Raw genomic sequence first — 19,604 nt, 5'->3', positions numbered from 1 at the left:
AGAGAAAATAGTTTACATTTTTGTTGTTGTTGGAGCATGCCAACTTCATTTCAACTTATTCCCTTCAGCGAATGTGGTGGAGGATATTACCAACTAGCAAATCAAGCCCCAGTTAAGGAATACTGGATTAAAAGGAAGTTTTAAAAAACATAACTAGACGTGTAACTCAGCTGTTAACTTACAATGTCCCTATTTGCAATTGCATAGAAGGTTCACCCCCTTTAAGTGTTAATTACAATAAACTTAACTTTAACCCTTTCAGGATTTCGGTCAGCAGCATCTGGTAAGAGTTTAGCAAGCTGCTACATCAAAAGTTCTCTATTTGAGATACCATTAAACCAAAACTTGATGTAGCACGATTTTCAGTTTTTCTTCAATCAACAAATTAACGTTGTCAGATAAAAAAAAAAAAACAAACAAGAAATGTGCAGGTTTTACTCTGCATGGCGGTGGTACAAATGGGAAGAGATCCCCCTCCCCTCCATTGTCAGGTCCTGATGTAGCCTCCCGCGCAGTCGTTCTTAGGGGCGATCGTGTTGTAGTCCTGATGTTCGTGTCCCAACTATTTTCCTGACATTGCAGGTCATCCGAAAACGAGAGACCTTTTTATGTAATGGAACATACATTTGGAGAATAGAAAATTACGCACAGAGTCGTGAAGAGGCTATCACTGGAGTGATGACAAAAAAGTACAGCCTGGTCTTTTACACCAGACCCAATGGATACAAGCTGTGTATGCGGATCAACTTGAATGGTGTCGACAGCGGAGTGGGTAAAAATGTGGCACTTTATGTCCACATGGTGCAAGGTGATTACGATGATACCTTGGATTGGCCCTTTACTGGAAAGTTCACCCTATCCATTTTAGATCAATCTGATGATGTTTCATCACGTCGCCACATAAGCAAAACTGTTAATGCTGATCCCAATCTACACTCATTTCAACGACCAACAGCACCATACAACACATTTGGTTATGGCTACGAAGAGTTTGCTTCCCTTGAAGAAATCTGTGAGCCGCGGTATATAAAGAACAATACACTGCTGGTGAAATTTGAGATGAATCATTAGTCCAGGACTGCCTGATGGTCGGGGCGTAGGATGTTCAAAACATTCTAGCTAAAAGCTTATAGCCCTGATCAGGAATTTACAAAGAATGACAGACACGTTTAAGTTAAGGTGGCTTACTACAGTTTTTACGAGACTCAAGAATGCGCACCACGATTTTCTGCTTGACGTCAATATTGCGGATAAAAAATGCGCTAGCAACTCTAAAAAAAACGAAAACAAGTTTCAAAATTTGAAAATGCTTTCAGACATTTGTTTAAACCTAGGACAGAAAAAAGGGGAAAGAAAAAGAGATGAATAACCAGCAAAGGAGTTCCAATTTTGGTCTTTCCTATCGCACGAAAACTCATGACGTCAGATAAGTGCGCTCAAATAAGAAGGCATGTGCAATTTGATTCTCGTCCAAGGTTGTAAAAGCCCGTTTTTGACCGAAAATTTCTCAAAAACCTACCGTAAAACCTATGATGAAACTTTCATCATTACTTTATAGGGCTGAGTCGCGTCCACAGCCAAAATTAAAAAAAATAGCTGCAAGACAGATTTTGAACTATTTTTTAAATAGCCAAAATATCACATTTTCCTATTTCCTAAAAAAATCTGTAATACAGATTTTAATTTTATTTTGCATGAATGTTTAATCAGAGCCAATTTCTGATTTATGAAATTTTGAGGTAGGGTCATACGGGCAGATTTTGAGAAAAACGCCGTTGAAACTACTCATTCCCAGTCCTCTCTTTAGCACTCGGTCGTGCATATTTCACTGTTTATCGATTGTCTATTGGCATTTTTATCGTTCAAATGTCGCATTAGATGGTTGTAGTCTGTAACAAACAGTACTAAGAGAAAGTTTAAGCATTTCTGAACATTTTACAAATGAGTCGAAAGTTGGGTTGTTTTACCCCCTCAAAACTGTAGTAAGCCACCTTATCTACTATAATTAATATAGGCTAGCTTCGAGTATAGTATTGTGTATAGTATTTAGTATATTGTGTTGTATATAGAGGTCTAGGTAACTGTAAAGCTACCGTGTAGAGGTGTTTATTATTATTATTGGGGAGCAGGGATAGCGCAGTGGTGAGAGCGCTCGCCTCCCACCAATGTGGCCCGGGTTCGATTCCCGGACCCGGCGTCATATGTGGGTTGAGTTTGTTGTTGGTTCTCGTCCTTGCTCCGAGGGTTTTTCTCCGGGTTCTCCGGTTTTCCTCCCTCCACAAAAACCAACACCTCTAAATTCCAATTCGATCGGGAATCCGAGGGCCACAGGTTTGTCAGTCGAAAGACTGTTATGTGCAACCCTCGTTAAACAAAGTTGATTTATTTTATTTATTTATACATATCCCAGTACATTTTAATAACAATTTTCTTAGAAATGCATGCTTTTAGGTATGTTGACTTAAGTGCTACCGACTGGAATTTTCGAGAATAAAATTTCAAAACTCCTAATTCGCATTTCTTCATATTCAGTCAAAAGAAACCCTTTGGTGAACTATTTACGAAAATGACATTTAAAATTTTCAAAGGGTTTTTATATTTGAGAAAATCGGCAAAAGGTTAAAAGGCCGTTTTCGCGTCCCCGCCGCCATAAAATTTTGTCGAATTTTTGTGGGTATTCAAAACACTCGTACGGAAAGAAGGTTGAACGTATGAAATTTATCTTTGGCAGGTATGCGGGGCATCCAATATACTACACAGAAACCTAAAAATATTGCAAAACGATGCAATTAAACAGATCTTTTTTAAAGCCCGAAAATTGGTATTTTGAGCACTTTGGTAAACACTTGAAACAAGGGTAACTTTGGTGGCAAAAATCGTGTCCTGGTACATCGAAATTTGGAATAAAAAATAGATCGGCGTCAACTACTATTATGGTACTGTAACATATAAAAAATCCAGCCCGGGCAATTGAAAAACCACCCGTTGAGAGAAGTAAACGCATAGTGAATATTTCATGTATTGACTACAAAAATTGTCACGGTCACGCAACACTAGTAAACACATTTCGACCTGGATGGGATAATTGATCTGACCGCAAAAATACAAAGATCAAGTTTCGTGTCATATTTACCGACTTTGCCGCTCACACTGTGTAACTCGCACTGTGAAAGAAATAAAACAATTCAAAGCGAAATGTCTTCACAAAGTAGTCTCGAAGCGTGTCATATTTTATCCTGGTGGTTCTGTTTCATTAAATTACTAACTATTTAACACTGGTAAAAGTTATTTTTAGTTCCGGCTGTATCGATTCTGTAAAGTTTTTTGAATACCTCAGTCTGTGTGTCAACAACATGAATTTTGCAAATACAGTATGTGTTCATAAACAAGATGATGATCTTATCGACAAGCGTATCTATAGGAGAGCATCGAAAAATGAAGTAACTGTGTTCAACTGCTTGTATATTTTCCTTTTAAGAGTGCGGGTCCTCGACTTGATTTTATACGCCAGAACTGATACATGTACACGTTTACCAAGAACTGCTAGAACTGGAATTAGATGTCTGTCTGAATGTCTGTTAATTTCCTGTTTAACAATAACAATAAAAAAAAAACACTCTTGGCTATAAAGCAAAAGATACTATACCACCACCAGCAGCTTACCATACATGTCCAAACGTAACAAGTAACGATTCTCGGCTGGTTGAGCAAATACCAAACACATTCGAAAAGGCGAACTCCACAGCCGTTGTCAGCCGTCGTCACGCTCTCCCCTTCGCTCCACTGTTCCCAAGCTGTCTGCCTTTCTCCCGTTTGCAATTTTTACACAGGTTCTCTGTCTTTTTACTACGGCATTCACAACCAATCTCGAATCACTCTGTACCTCCAGACTCTTAAAATCAAATTCCATCCTTTGGATAGCGGGGAAAGAGAAGGTTTTATACGGGTGTTGGGTGGGGGTAGGGGGGGGGGGGGGTAGGGGGTCAAGGATTATTTTGTCATTGATCTTATTGTCCCACAAAGTGACTGACCAGATTACCAGAATTGCAGAAGTAATCGTTACCTTAAGGTTGCTATTTTTAGCGGCTACTTATTTAAGCCATTTTTCTGAGCAAGATTTAGTGGCTATTTAATTTAGCGATTTCAGAATGTGTTTTTTTAGGCCAGGCCCTTGTGTGGGAAATGGTCTAGGCAAACTCTCTTTCGAAGCAAAAACTGTAGCAGCTACAATTCTTTTGCAATGAACTTGGACTAGCTGTTCCTGTTCCACAAGTGAGGAAAAGGGCTCTTTATGTGGTCCTGTTGCAAGAACTTGTCCAGGAATGTAGTTGCATGAATGCGGGACCAAGTTAAAATGCTCTGTGTTCTGTTGCGTCTGCAACTATTAAAAACAGTGGCGGATCAAGGGGAGAAGCCATTGGGCCCTGATCCCCATTATTTTTAGGCTAAACCGAGGCCCACGGGACCAAGAAAAATCATCTTCAAGAGCTAATTTCAGGTAATGCCGTCTAGTGATTCTGTTCTTTTACTGAACATTTATTTCCATCTTAGCTATTACTTTATGAAATACTGGTTTACACTGGGTATCTTTTTTTCTAGGGCCTGCTAGGGGTCATGAATGGTCCCTCAAAATGTCGCAGTGCTCGCAAAATTAGGCTTTTGCTCGGAATGCTCGCAAAATTTTAGTGGGTGCTCGTATGCTCGTGCTCGCACATTTTTACAAGTGCTCGCATGCTCGGTTTTTAGTGGGGTAGCTTTTTGAAACGTGTTCGTTGCTCGCAAGGCTAATTTTTGTCAGTGCTCGTGCTCGCAAAGAAAAACGCTGTGCTCGCAAATGCTCGCAAAGACCATTTGATACCCCTCCTGCTGTTTTTTTTTTTAAAAAAATCTGAAAATCGCTAAATTACATTGTCGCTAAATCTTGCTCAAAAAAATCGCTAAAATTACTACCATCTTAAACCTTAGGATAACTGATTACACCAGGTAATCTGGTCAGTCACTTCGTAGGACAATAAGATCAATCACAAAAAAAACCTTGACCCCCTACCCCCCGCCCCCCCCCCCACCCAACACCCGCATAAAACCTTCCCTTTCCCCGCTGTCCAAAGGATGGAATTTGATTTTAAGAGTCTGGAGGTACAAAGAGTGAGTCGAGATTGGTTGTGAATGCGGTAAAAAGTCAGAGAACCTGTGTAAAAATTGCAAACGGGAGAAAGGCAGACAGCTTGGGAACAGTGGAGCGAAGGGGAGAGCGTGACGACGGCTGACAACGGCTGTGGAGTTCGCCTTTTCGAATGTGTTTGGTATTTGCTCAACCAGCCGAGAATCGTTACTTATTACGTTTGGACATGTATGGTAAGCTGCTGGTGGTGGTATAGTATCTTTTGCTTTATAGCCAAGAGTGTTTTTTTTTTATTGTTATTGTTAGACAGGAAATCAACAGACATTCAGACAGACATCTAATTCCAGTTCTTGCAGTTCTTGGTAAACATGTACATGTATCAGTTCTGGCGTATAATATCAAGTCGAGGACCCGCACTCTAAAAAGGAAAATATACAAGCAGTTGAACACAGTTACTTCATTTTTCGATGTTCTCCTATAGATACGCTTGTCGATAAGATCATCATCTTGGTTATGAACACATACTGTATTTGCAAAATTCATGTTGTTGACACACAGACTGAGGTATTCGAAAAACTTTACAGAATCGATACAGCCGGAACTAAAAATAACTTTTACCAGTGTTAAATAGTTAGTAATTTAATGAAACAGAACCACCAGGATAAAATATGACACGCTTCGAGACTACTTTGTGAAGACATTTCGCTTTGAATTGTTTTATTTCTTTCACAGTGCGAGTTACACAGTGTGAGCGGCAAAGTCGGTAAATATGACACGAAACTTGACCTTTGTATTTTTGCGGTCAGATAATTTTTTTTTTTTTTTTTTTTTTTATTGCAACACACACAAAATAAGAAAGCCTACTCACAGAACAATTACATACACTACTACGTGACTTAATGTACAATTAAATAATTACTTACATTCTTTACACCCCTTGCACTACGTACATTACTTTACGTGACATTTATTTATACTACTTACTACTTACACTACTTACATTACTTACATGACAGTTACATTACTTAACGTACAGGTTCTTACATTCTTTACAATACATTATATTACATTACATTACAAATACTTACATTATTTACCCTACTAATATAGTATTATGCGCTACATACAGTACTTACAATAACCATATATGCAATAACATATGAACATAAGTCTAGCCTTTCGGTTTCTAAACATATGAATTAAATTACTTGCCTTTTGTCTTAACTTAGCTTCCTAAGGTTTACTTTCGGACGCTGCTATGCCTGCCCATATGTAGCAATATTTAATCCTTGTTTATTTACATTAAATTTAAACTTCCTTTCCTTTAAATTTAAACTTCATGTCCAAAATTTATTTCAATTTAAACCAAATTCATATTTAAACTTAATATATTTGATTTAATACTGTAGTGAAATCTATTCAATCCTAATTTGAATTATCGTTTAAACTTTTTACATTTTTATTTAATCTTTTTTTCATTTAAATTTAAACTTTAAGAATATTTCTTTAAACTGCTAAAAGTTTGATTTAATCCTTGTTGTTGTTTTTTTTTTTTCATTTCAATTTAAACTTTTGAAATTTTATGTAAACTTACGAATGATTCTATTTAATCTTCCTGGGGCGAGCTCGGCCACTGGCGGCCATTTTGTTTTGTTTTGGCGCGCTTTAGATTTATCGTCGATCGTCAGTAAATATGGACGAAGGCACCAAAGGAAGAGTGTCCGAATTGCTGAGCGAAGCATCCAGGGTTTTGTCTTCGTCCTCCAGCTCTGCTGCTACGAACCCTGCTGTGAATTTGAGTCGTAACGCAGGCGACGATCAGTGAAACTCTCAAGCGTGTTCAGGGAATCGGACTGCGGACTACGAACTACGGACTACGGACTACGGACTACGGACTGGGTATAAAAACGGACTGAAGTATAAAATACGGACTCAAATTACGGACTAGGTATAAAATACGGACGACGGTATAAAATGCGGACTAAGCATATAAAATGCGTCTAAAAGCAAACCACGGCTAGAAATAAGGAAATCTCTTCAAGGATGTATACTTGAGCAAAAAATTATTATTGTTCGCGCCAAAACGGCTTTTGTGACCTTTGTAATCGTTGTCGGCTCGTATTGCGCTGTTGTACACGGACTACGGTATAAAATGCGGACTAAGCATGCAAAATGCTTGCAAACGTGACCTGATTTTAAAAATAACTAGAAGCAAGTCTGTAATCATCAAAGTTGTCTCACCTCAATAAAGTTATAGCCTTTTTCCTGCAGAAAGCCTGCTCGTAGGTTACGACAAAGTACTGTCAAAACACCTTTGAATTCCTCCAATTGTGAGGAACTTAAAATTTGTTTTTGTTTCCTTCGCTTTTGTCTTCGATTCTTGGATCGGGTTGCAGTAGAGACTCGACTCAAAACTTTATATAATGTCGATTTCATTAAGATAACTCGAACCTCCTGCTAAACTCTAGACTGTCCACAGCCTCTCGATTTTTCAACGCAAAAAAGCAAACGAAGCGGGGCGAGGGGGGCGGGAAGCGAGCGAAGGAAAAATATTTTTTTCGCTCCCCGCCCCCCACCCTCTTGCTTCTTCCGTTTTGCGCTGGCGTCCAGTTCTCTCGCCGTTCTTACCGCGCGCTCATCGATCGAAAAACACGAAAAAATAGAGGGCTGTGGACAGTCTAGCTAAACTCGAACCTTCTCCGATTCTCCTCCAGGTATTTATTACCCTCGCTAACTCGCACTCCCGATATCTCAAACCTTTTTTGATCTCCCTTTATGATTCGAGTTACCGTTATTCAACTGTATATCTGGCCAGCCTCAAGCGGCAGGCACGTGAGAATTTGACAAACAACCTTAATTTGCATGACAAACGTTTTTTCCCCGTATGTTTCTCTTCTGCCAGTAGAATTTTTTAGCCTGTTCAGTACCTGAAATTTCGTACCTACCTGGTATTACAGGAGTCTGAGGGGCGTTAAAATAAGCGGATGGCGAAACGTGACCGTGTGTTAGTGTAGCGAAAACAAGCAAATTTTGGCAAAATTCGGACGTGTCTGTTGCGTGAATCCAGACGATAATCCACTCAACATTCGAGTTTGAAACCGGAGTTTTGAATCGCGATATCGAGCTGCCGTTTTAACAAGGAATAATAAATTTCGAGAATGTGATGTTGAAAAAAAATCAAATTCCTAGACCAAATAATTTACTCTTGAGAAAAATCATTTTGTTGTTTTCGGCTACGAGCCGCACAGTTTTGGCGCGAACAATAATAATTTTTTGCTCAAGTATACATCCTTGAAGAGATTTCCTTATTTCTAGCCGTGGTTTGCTTTTAGACGCATTTTATATGCTTAGTCCGCATTTTATACCGTCGTCCGTATTTTATACCTAGTCCGTAGTTTGAGTCCGTATTTTATACTTCAGTCCGTTTTTATACCCAGTCCGTAGTCCGTAGTCCGCAGTCCTATTCTCTGAACACGCTTGAGAGTTTCACTGATCGTCGCCTGCGTTACGACTCAAATTCACAGCAGGGTTCGTAGCAGCAGAGCTGGAGGACGAAGACAAAACCCTGGATGCTTCGCTCAGCAATTCGGACACTCTTCCTTTGGTGCCTTCGTCCATATTTACTGACGATCGACGATAAATCTAAAGCGCGCCAAAACAAAACAAAATGGCCGCCAGTGGCCGAGCTCGCCCCAGGAAGATTAAATAGAATCATTCGTAAGTTTACATAAAATTTCAAAAGTTTAAATTGAAATGAAAAAAAAAAAAACAACAACAAGGATTAAATCAAACTTTTAGCAGTTTAAAGAAATATTCTAAAAGTTTAAATTTAAATGAAAAAAGATTAAATTAAAATGTAAAAAGTTTAAACGATAATTCAAATTAGGATTGAATAGATTTCACTACAGTATTAAATCAAATATATTAAGTTTAAATATGAATTTGGTTTAAATTGAAATAAATTTTGGACATGAAGTTTAAATTTAAAGGAAAGGAAGTTTAAATTTAATGTAAATAAACAAGGATTAAATATTGCTACATATGGGCAGGCATACCCGGGCTGGATTTTTTATATGTTACAGCACCATAATAGTAGTTGACGCCCATCTATTTCGATGTACCAGGACACGATTTTTGCCACCAAAGTTACCCTTGTTTCAAGTGTTTACCAAAGTGCTCAAAATACCAATTTTCGGGCTTTAAAAAAGATCTGTTTAATTGCATCGTTTTGCAATATTTTTAGGTTTCTGTATAGTATATTGGATGCCCCGCATACCTGCCAAAGATAAATTTCATACGTTCAACCTTCTTTCCGTACGAGTGTTTTGAATACCCACAAAAATTCGACAAAATTTATGGCGGCGGGGACGCGAAAACGGCCTTTTAACCTTTTGCCGATTTTCTCAAATATAAAAACCCTTTGAAAATTTTAAATGTCATTTTCGTAAATAGTTCACCAAAGGGTTTCTTTTGACTGAATATGAAGAAGTGCGAATTAGGAGTTTTGAAATTTTTTTCTCGAAAATTCCAGTCGGTAGCACTTAATGATTTTAACAGAAAGAGTTAGACTATTACAGTCTCATCACATAGACGACAAAATCACTCAAAAGAAAATGATGATTGGTTTAGACAAAGGGCATTTTGCTTTGATTTCTTTCTCCTGATTGGCTAAAGATGCATTTGTTGCACTGAATTGGCCTCACCTGTTTCCTCCGTCAAACAAATTTTAAATTGATTATTTTATCATTTTCAGATTTAAGATTTATTATTTGATTGAAATGTGGTTACGGCTACGTCAAAGTATGAATGAAAATTGACATGAAGCACTAAAATAAACGTTCAAAACTAAATTTCAATGTTTCTTTATTTCGAAGTGGCAGAGGCGGATTTTTACAGCAAAAGAAAACTATTCCACACTCCATCCATTTCCAAGGACTTGCCCGTTAATACCCCATCACCCTTAGTCCAGTCCCTGAATTCTTCTCTTGCGCGCCCCTATTATAGGGGTTGAACCCCTTATAAAGGGCGCGCGGAAGAGAGAGTTCAGAGACTGGACTACATCACCCCAAACCCGCACGATCCCCCGCCACACTGCAGTTGAGCCAAAGTAATAATTTATTCATATGTACGAATCTAATATGCTTTGGTTTAACATATGTGTTTCGTCGGTGAACGAAATTAAGTGCATTTATTAACATCATAATCACTAATTAACTCGCTTACGTCATAGTCGTTAATTAAGATCCAACCGGAAAGATCAAACGCCGGCTCAGACGCTTTTCCTGCCGTTAAAGCTCGTAGTGAAGCCATCGGGTAACTATCTTTGTGAATGTATTGAATAATTGTAAGCTAATCATTAACCATCTAACTATCGTTACTGTCAGGTTTCGAAAGACTTTGTGTTACCGACACTGATGAATAAACAAAGAGTCCTTTGAAAACTTTGGCTGGTCACTTTATCTGCGGCAGAGGAAACATTCGAAACCCGCATACTTCATCGCCCGGACCAGGATGGCAGAAGAAGCCAAGAGTATCAGACGATCGGCGAAAGCACGATTCACACGCAAACGGAACGAACTTCTGAAGTCGACCGCTGACAGAAGAGGTATCGAAGTCGTAGAACTCAACTACGCTCAGCTTACCGAGGCGTGGGCCATTCTAGAAGGTAAGCACGACATTTACGTAATGCATCTCACAGATGAAGAGGCAGAAGCCACAGACAGCTGGATCACCGAACTTCAAGACCTGTTCGTCCAGGCAACCGCCTTGAAAATAGACTACGTAAATGATATCAGGGTTTCAGAAGCCAGAGCGCGCGCCGAAGAGAATCGCGAAGAATCGAACAGAAAGGAGCGCGAGCAGATACAAAGGGCGGCGGAACAAGCCTTTGTGAAGAGAGAAACTGCGCGCGCGATATTCGACACTTTATGTGATAGTACTGCACATACCTTAGAGGGCGAAAGGATCTCGGTTTCGCTCATGAAGAAGCTCCAGAGCCAATTGGGGGATACATTTAGCCAATGCAAAATGGCCCATGACAAGCTACTTGAATTGTTGGACAGGCAATCAGCAGAAACGGAAATAAAATGGATTGCAATCGTTCAAGGCAAATACAACGAACTTGTAGAACAACTGGAGAATCACATCGATGCTGACGAAATTTCGATCTCGCTGGTAACTCGATTCGCTTCGCTTTCGTCTTTAACACTGTCTATGATGTCGTCCATGTACGAGTTATGGATTATGATCTTTGCGGCTTGGGGATAATCGTTACTTCCCATCTCAGCTGTTTTTCTCATTGCAACAGTTGCTATCGTACCTGATGGTTTGTCCCCAAACGAGACGCGTTGTATAACATAGGTATCAGGGTCTCTGAAACAATCCATGTCTCGCCAGAGAAAGCGGTGCGTATGCTGTTCTACGGTCTTCGTTTTAACAGTATGGTACATCTTCCTGACGTCACCGATAAAGGCTACTTCATTCTCTCGGAACCTTATAAGGATCCCTAGAAGATTGTTCAAGAGGTCTGGTCCCTTTGCCCAGTAGTCGTTCAACACATGACCCATGTAATTCGCGCTGCTGTTGAATACAATCCTTACTGGGGTAGATTTTGAATCTGGTTTTAAAACATCATGGTGAGAGATGTAATGGATCGGACCCTCATATGAGTCAAGTTCTCCTTTGTTAACTTTCTGGCGACTCCTCTTTCAATCATGTCTTCTATCTGCTGTTGATAAACTTTCGCATGCTGGGGATTCCGCCCGAGCCGTCGCTCAGTGGAGACGAGTCTTCCAAACGCGGCCCTTCTGTTGTTTGGTAGCAAGTACGGATCTTTGATCCAAGGGTACTCTGTTACCCAAGCATTCTCTTGCTCACTGAATTGAAGTTTTCCTTCGATCAACTGCAACTCCCTTTCTTCTTTGAGGGTGTAATCCTTCCCGCCGGGCGGACACTTTCCGCATTTACATCCTCCACATCGTGGCGTGCACTCGACTCCCAACTGCTCTACGTTGTAGAAGTCGTCTATCTTAACATTTCTGGTATGATGAACCTTGTCAAGTTTAGGTCGTTCCGTCATTTCTCTGATGGAAGGGTGGGTTCCCCCGATGCAGCGTCCAAACCGATTCCTTAATAGTAAAAGATGTTCTGCGCTCTGTTCTTTCTCCGGATGGAATCCTGCATATTCATATCCAATTAAGACATCGACAGTTCCCGTAGGTCTCTGAATGTCGTCGCTGGGGACGCTGAAGAGATGCGATATGTTGTCCACGTTGACGCTTTGAATATTAGATGTTATTTTCTCGATCCCGTATACTTCGAAAAGGATTCGTTTTCCTTGGACGTCAATTAATGGGAGCTGGTATTTTCTGGATGATATCTTCTCCTCATCCGCGCCAACCTTAACAAGGGTGAGCTCCAACGGGGTGCCGTGAAGTCTTTCAGCCTTTGCCTTATTGTTTGCTCATCCCCAAGCCGCAAAGATCATAATCCATAACTCGTACATGGACGACATCATAGACAGTGTTAAAGACGAAAGCGAAGCGAATCGAGTTACCAGCGAGATCGAAAAGTTGCTAAATAAAGGCGGATTCAAGATTAAAGGTTGGTCGTTGTCAAACGACCCCATGACGTGTGAGAAATCCCTGTCACTCGATGAAATCGCTACGTCCACAGAAAAGGTACTAGGAGTTATCTGGAGCCCAATTAAAGACCAACTCCAATTCAAAGTCAACCTAACATTTTCCACAAAGACACCGGACGGAAAAAATCCTGCCCTGCAAGACGATAAAATGCCGACAAAACTAACCAAGAGAATGATATTGTCGCAAATAAATAGAGTATATGATCCAATGGGACTCGCCGCCCCCTTTACGGTTAGGGCCAAGATCCTGATGAGACAATTGTGGACAAGTGAAGAGAAACTAGACTGGGACGACCCCATCCCCGAGAAATATATGCGCGAATGGATTACGTTTTTCAGAGACCTCCGCGGGATGGATAGAGTAATGTTCCCAAGATGCCTAAAGCCATCGAATGTAGCTTCGCATCAACCAGTGCTCATAATCTTTAGCGACGGGTCGGACAACTAGTATGGCGCCTGCGCATACGCGCGGTGGAGCCTACCAGAAGGGAAATATGACAGCAGATTGATAATGTCAAAGAATCGCCTTGCCCCGAACAAGAAAGTATCGATAGATCGAGTTGAGCTGTGTGCTGCAGTCTTGAGCAAAAGGCTTAAGAATTTCCTCCAAAGAGAATCTCGATACCAGTTCTCAAAATTCTACCACATCGTCGATTCGCAGATAGTATACGGCATGATCCAGAAGCAATCGTATGGCTTTAACTCCTTCGCCGCCACACGTGTAGGAGAAATCCAAGAGGGGACGGACCCTAAAGATTGGTATTGGATTGAGAGTAAACATAATATCGCTGACTGGATAACTCGCGGAAAGACGTCGAAAGAAATTGACCACGACAGTGCTAGGCAGAGAGGCCCTAGCTTTCTACAGCTACCGGAATCTCAATGGCCAATCAGCAAAGTGTCCATAACGCAGGAGTTACCTGATAAACTGAAAACGACGATGGTGGCAGATGCTAAGATCGTAGACACCCTAGCAGGAAGGATGAATATCCACAAGTATTCCGGCTATACAAGATTGTTGCGGGTGACAGGAAGAGTGCTTGCCATGTATAAGCACGATCCTAAGCCATCACTTAAAAGCGCAGTCCGACCATTAACTCCTTCTGACATAAGTGACGCGGAAAGATTTTGGATTCAAGACTGTCAGAAACTTATTCATCCAGCCATCCAAAAGGGGAGATTCAAACGGCTCAGCCCAAGGATGCGAGAAGATGGAACAATCGTGGTCGGAAACCGAGCTCGAGAATGGGTTGAGATGAGCTACGATAAAAGCGAAATAATCCTACTACGCTATGGACACCATTTTACGCGACTCTACGCGGAATACATACACCGTAGAGGACATCACGGAGTAGCGACGACAGTCAGTAAAATTCGCACCCGCTTCTGGATACCCAAGGTACACAACATGGTAAAATCCATCAAGTTCAATTGTATGACATGCAGGATACTAGATGCTAAGCCGAGCGAGCAAGCAATGGGAAACCTACCCCTAGAGAGACTTAAGCCATCTCCACCTTGGCACAACACCGCTATAGATTTGTTTGGACCCTTCAAGATACGAGATGAAGTAAAGAAGCGGACCACAGGAAAATGCTATGGAGTGTTGTTTAACTGTATGAGCACAAGAGCGGTACACGTGGATCTGGCTCCTGACTACAGTACGGAGAAATTTCTGCTTGTTTTACGAAGATTCGTATCACTGAGAGGTTATCCAGCTAAACTTTACTCTGATAACGGACCGCAGCTGGTAGCGGCTAATCAGGAATTGCAGATGATGACCAAGAGCTGGAACTGGCAAGATCTTAACGAATTTGGAGTAACTGAGGGTTTCCAGTGGGAGTTCATCCCCGCCGATGCCCCTTGGCAAAACGGGATATCAGAAGCATTGATCAAATCCATCAAAAGAGCTATAACGTTAGCAATCGGAGAAAACGTGCTTACTTTTTCCGAGCTTCAAACTATATGCTTTGAAGCCGCTAATCTCGTTAACGAAAGACCTATAGGAAGGCACCCCACGACGACTGATGACGGAGCATACCTGTGCCCAAACGACCTTTTGCTCGGGAGATCCACCCCAAGAGTGCCAAGCGGCCCATTCAGAGAGAGTGCAAATCCTCGTCATCGTTTCGAATTCGTGCAAAACATTGTCAATGGGTTTTGGAAAAGATGGACGCGCGACTTCTTCCCCAGCTTACTAGTCCGCCAAAAGTGGCACACCTCACATCGCAACGTGAAAGTTGGAGACATCGTCTTGATACAGGATTCAAACCAGATCCGGGGAAACTGGAAACTTGGACGAGTCACCAAAGCTCATGAAAGCAAAGATGGGAAAGTACGAAAAGTTGAAGTTCAGTACAAGAACCCAAAGCCAAATGAACCGGTGAGGACATACGCTGGTCGGGGATTCGTAACCGTGGAACGGCCTGTTCAACGTCTTGTAATCGTCGTTCCGGTGGACCACGCCCAAGCGAACAATAAGGACGAGACAAAATAAAGCAAATCAAAGAACTCGATAAACTTACAATGACTTTACAAATAACTCGATAGACTTACAATGACTTTACCTTTTAATGATAGTGGGCGACTTAGCCTAAAGACTATAACAAGAGAGGGGGGAGTGTTTCGTCGGTGAACGAAATTAAGTGCATTTATTAACATCATAATCACTAATTAACTCGCTTACGTCATAGTCGTTAATTAAGATCCAAACGGAAAGATCAAACTCCGGCTCAGACGCTTTTCCTGCCGTTAAAGCTCGTAGTGAAGCCATCGGGTAACTATCTTTGTGAATGTATTGAATAATTGTAAGCTAATCATTAACCATCTAACTATCGTTACTGTCAGGTTTCGAAAGACTTTGTGTTACCGACACTGATGAATAAACAGAGAGTCCTTTGAAAACTTTGGCTGGTCACTTTATCTGCGGCAGAGGAAACAATATGCAGAGTGATTCCACAGGGCATCCATTGTTTTTTTATTTTTTTTTTTATTATTATTGCTCACACAAAGGTTACATGACTTCACACTACAATTACAAAAGTTACAATTCAAAAAGAGAACAAAACTTAATTAAACAGTTAACTTAACGGTAGCAAAGCGGACGTTACAAAAGAAGAAATAGTAGGTATTACAAAATTACAAGATTTACAGTACTAGAGTGAACAAAACTTACAGTGGATGAAAAAAACCGGTTGCAACGCAGACGTTATAAAGAAAAAAATAGGTATTACAGAACTAAAAAGACTTGCAAATACAAAAGAGAACTAAACTTACAGTAAACTAAGCAAAAAATAAATTAGGCTTTAAATATAGTTCATTTCATAGGTATTTTTAAATAGATAACTAAAATTGCTTTTGTTTTGTTTTTTCGATCTATAGATTTGATTCAAATCAGTTTTCCCCATATTTTCAAAAACAAGTGCAACTTCTTTTGGGCGATATGACTTTGTTTTAAAATGTCGAGTTTGTCTTGGAGGCGGAGAAGAAAGCTTTCAAAACATAAGTTGCCGACACATGAACTCGTCGCAAAAATGTGGTATTTGGCAATAAGAAGGGTGACATTAAGTGCCTATTTGTTTTGGATGTCCTGAAGCCAACCGTATAGGACAGCGGATTCAGTCAGAGTGATAGTCTGTTTAAATTTCGAGTGCCACCAGCACGTGAATCTATTCCAGTAAGCTTTAGATACAGTGCATTGGTACAGTAAGTGGCTTATTGTTTGTTTTTCAGTTTCGCATAAAGTACAAATATCGCTTTCAACAATGCCAGCTCGAAAAAGGCTGGATCTGGTAGGTAAAATATGGTGAATTATTTTATACTGGAAAGCAATTAATTTAGAATCTCTAGTTATTAGGAAAGGCAATGAGTACACATTGTGGATGCTTTCTTTGGTGAAACCATAATTTAGGATTCTATTCTCTGAAGTCGGTGGATCTACATTGTTGCTAAGGGGTGTGGCGTAGGCCGTTCGTGTTGATGGAAGGTCTTGGGGAGGGGTGGTTTGGGGTAAGTTGTTTTGTTTCAATTTTTGCTTCCATTCTGATGGAATAGCAGCGATGAGGCCGTGATAGAGTGTGAACGGGATTTTATTGTTCACTTTGCGTTTGATTTCTTCTAGTGAAAGGAATGTATTATCGTCTTTTAGAAGATCTTTAATCCGTGTGATCCGAGCTTGAAATAAGGGTTTGTTAAAAATTGGCTGACCTCCAATCAGGATGCGACGGTTGTTCCATATAATTTCGCCTTGGATATGACGGTCTTCTGCAAATTTAAAAGAATTATATTCCTGCCAATTCTTAAGTTAAGTGTGATAAAAAGGGGGGAGGTTATTTAGGTTGAGATACTTAGTGTCGTACTGGCATTTTGTCAGGAAAGACAAACCCCCGTAGTGGGCAGTGGCGAATTCTGGAATTACTTTCCATGCGGGGTCATCGTCGTCGGTTAGTCTCTTAATCCAAGCTATTTTGAGTGCTTTGTCCATTAGTTCAAAATCCAACATTCTAAGGCCTCCGTGACTTATGTCTCCTATTATTGTCTTTCTTTTTATTTTTGGCGGTTTTCCTTTCCATATAAAATTAAACGAAATTTTGTTAATCTCTTTCACATAAAAATCCGGAATTTCGAGCACAGAGGTGTTATAAATTAGCTTTGACAAACCAAGAGTTTTTACTATTTTGATTCTGCCGTGGAGGGTGAGCTTCCTTCTTTTCCAACTTTTAAGGGTGTTTTCTAGCTTGCTAATTTTGTCAGGTTATTTGCCGCTTCAGAGTCATAGGAAAAGAAAATGCCGAGGGCTTGAATCGGTTCTTGCGGCCATTTAAAATTATATATGGCGTATCGGTCCTGTTTCTCCAAGTCCCGAGCCACATTGCTTCTGTTTTGCTCGTGTTTAATTTCTAAACCAGAGGCGAGTTTAAATTTGTGTAGAAGTTTCAATAGATTGGTTACGGAGCGATTGTCACTTACAAATACTGTTGTGTCATCTGCAAATTGAGTCACCTTTATTTCCTTTCCACCAATAGTAATCCCTTTAATGTCTTTGTTGTTTTTCAAGGCTTTCGCCAAAAGCTCAATACCGATCACGAAGAGAAGACCTGATAATGGGCATCCTTGCCTGACGCCTCGCTGTAGTTGGAAAAAGGGCGAAGCGTGGCCGTTGTTCAGGACACAACTAGACACGTTGTGGTAGATACCTTCTATCCATCTTTGGATATCCGGGCCGAAATTGAAGAGTTTGATTGCGGAAGATAAGTAGTTCCATTCTATAGTGTCAAAAGCTTTACGAAAGTCTAAAAAAATTGCGATTCCTGGCAAGTTTGGAGGGCATCCATTGTTGCATCGCAATCAGATTTGGGATAAATTTGGCTCCCGTTCCTTAGTGTCAGTCAGTGCCTTTCTGTCTACCAGTCTCCCCCAATACTAACAAGAGCTCTTAGAGCTTACAACTGCGCTGGTCTCGTAAGCACTTTAGGGGAGCCATGTGGGGGGAACAAAAAATGCACCCCTATCCACTTATCCCCTTTACCTGCGTCGAACAATGTTGCGAAAAGAAAAAAGAAAAGACCTTGCGTGACATTTCATGGTTGACTAGTTCCAATCGAAATTAAACATTTTTCTTATATGCTAATGATGGCCAAATTTAATTCCCACGATCCTGATCCGTGAAACAAAAAAATATTTTAAATCAGCATCCAGTGTTGTCTTGAATTACCGTTTAAAGATTGAACAAGAACTGCAAGCAGTTTATAATCGTGCGGGTTTGACCACCTGACCTATTTCAGTGCTTTGGCTTAAAGGCACGGTGCCGCACAGTAAAATCTTTAGAAAAGCAGTCACTTGAGAAACACACAAGTCGTGTTTGCGTTAGTCACGGAGTGAACGCGACATGAATTTCCTTACCACGTCATCTTTTGCTTTTTAAAACCACATGCCTAGCCGGAAAAATGCCTGCTTACGCATGCAAATATTTATTTTGTTCCGAATGTTCAATAAAATAAACCCAAAATAAAGAGTAGATTAAGGCCATCCCATTGTGTTTCTCCGTTTAGCGTCTTCCGACAAGCTTTTGGTAATTCCCCTGGTGCGATGACGTGTATCCCGTGCTTTGACACATTCTTGCTGAGCTTGCAACTTACGTTTCGATAGCGTTTCGATAACATTTTGATTCTCAAAATGCCGTAAACTCAAAACAAAAATTGGGATATCCAGAAAATAAGTCGTCGTTTTGCAATATTTAACACGTTCCGGGTAAATTGTACGACTTGTACTCGCTTGACACACAATAATAAATATTTCACACAAGCAGAGCGCAGAGTATTCAAACAGAAAATAGGTGAATGATTATTTATAGCTACAAGCGAGAGATAGCGTGACATGGGTCCGACGTAGTGGTAGTTTTAAATAGCTTGGACATGTCCAAGCGGTCTTTGTTTTCGCTATGTGATTATGTTCAGCCTTTTCTTCTTGTAAAATATGGAATGAAACAAAATTATACATTTCAGAGAGCAGAGTGTTCATGTTAAACGCGAGTGATCAGCTGATCACTATTAAATATTAAATCTTGCGTGACCGTGACAGAAGAGCCGGCTGGGCCGCGTAGGTCTGGATCGATTTACCGACAAAAAAAAAAAAAAAAAATTCCGTGCAGATTATGAATCGGGCCCAGGCCCCGCCCGATTAATAACCAGCTCCGAAAATGGAATATTGGAGCAAATAATTAAATCAAATTTGAGAAGAACACTAGACCTGTGTTTTGCTGAATGGGAATTCCCCGGGGAATTAATTTACCAAAGACGTAACCCTTGCAAGTCAGGGCATGTTTGTCTCAGTGGTTTTCCA

General features: G+C 40.5%; 2 protein-coding genes across 3 annotated transcripts in view; both read left to right on the top strand.

Moving 5' to 3' along the window:
* The window catches only part of LOC144633472 (TNF receptor-associated factor 6-like), a 36,925-nt gene extending 34,531 nt beyond the window's left edge, over positions 1-2,394 (top strand). Inside the window, exons 8-9 of the mRNA XM_078492334.1 lie at positions 263-269; positions 583-2,394. Coding sequence (XP_078348460.1) covers positions 263-269; positions 583-1,071 — 496 coding nt within the window. The 3' untranslated portion in view covers positions 1,072-2,394. The remainder of the gene's footprint in view (positions 1-262; positions 270-582) is intronic.
* Positions 2,395-13,254: 10,860 nt separating this feature from the next.
* LOC144631679 (uncharacterized) lies at positions 13,255-18,283 on the top strand. 2 transcript variants are annotated; one of them, XM_078490173.1, is made up of 3 exons: positions 13,255-15,540; positions 16,497-16,555; positions 17,821-18,283. In XM_078490173.1, exon 1 carries the CDS (start codon positions 13,276-13,278, stop codon positions 15,259-15,261), a length of 1,986 nt encoding a protein of 661 aa, XP_078346299.1. In that variant the 5' UTR covers positions 13,255-13,275; the 3' UTR covers positions 15,262-15,540; positions 16,497-16,555; positions 17,821-18,283. The 2 variants fall into 2 exon arrangements, with proteins under 2 accessions (XP_078346299.1, XP_078346298.1); XM_078490172.1 differs by lacking the exons at positions 16,497-16,555; positions 17,821-18,283 and adding an exon at positions 15,612-15,668.
* Positions 18,284-19,604: the final 1,321 nt, after the last annotated feature.

This window comes from Oculina patagonica, chromosome 12 (assembly GCF_052425735.1).
Source record: "Oculina patagonica isolate OP01 chromosome 12, crgOcupat, whole genome shotgun sequence".
Lineage (NCBI taxonomy): Eukaryota > Metazoa > Cnidaria > Anthozoa > Scleractinia > Oculinidae > Oculina > Oculina patagonica.
This window is presented reverse-complemented; position numbering and strand designations above follow the sequence as displayed.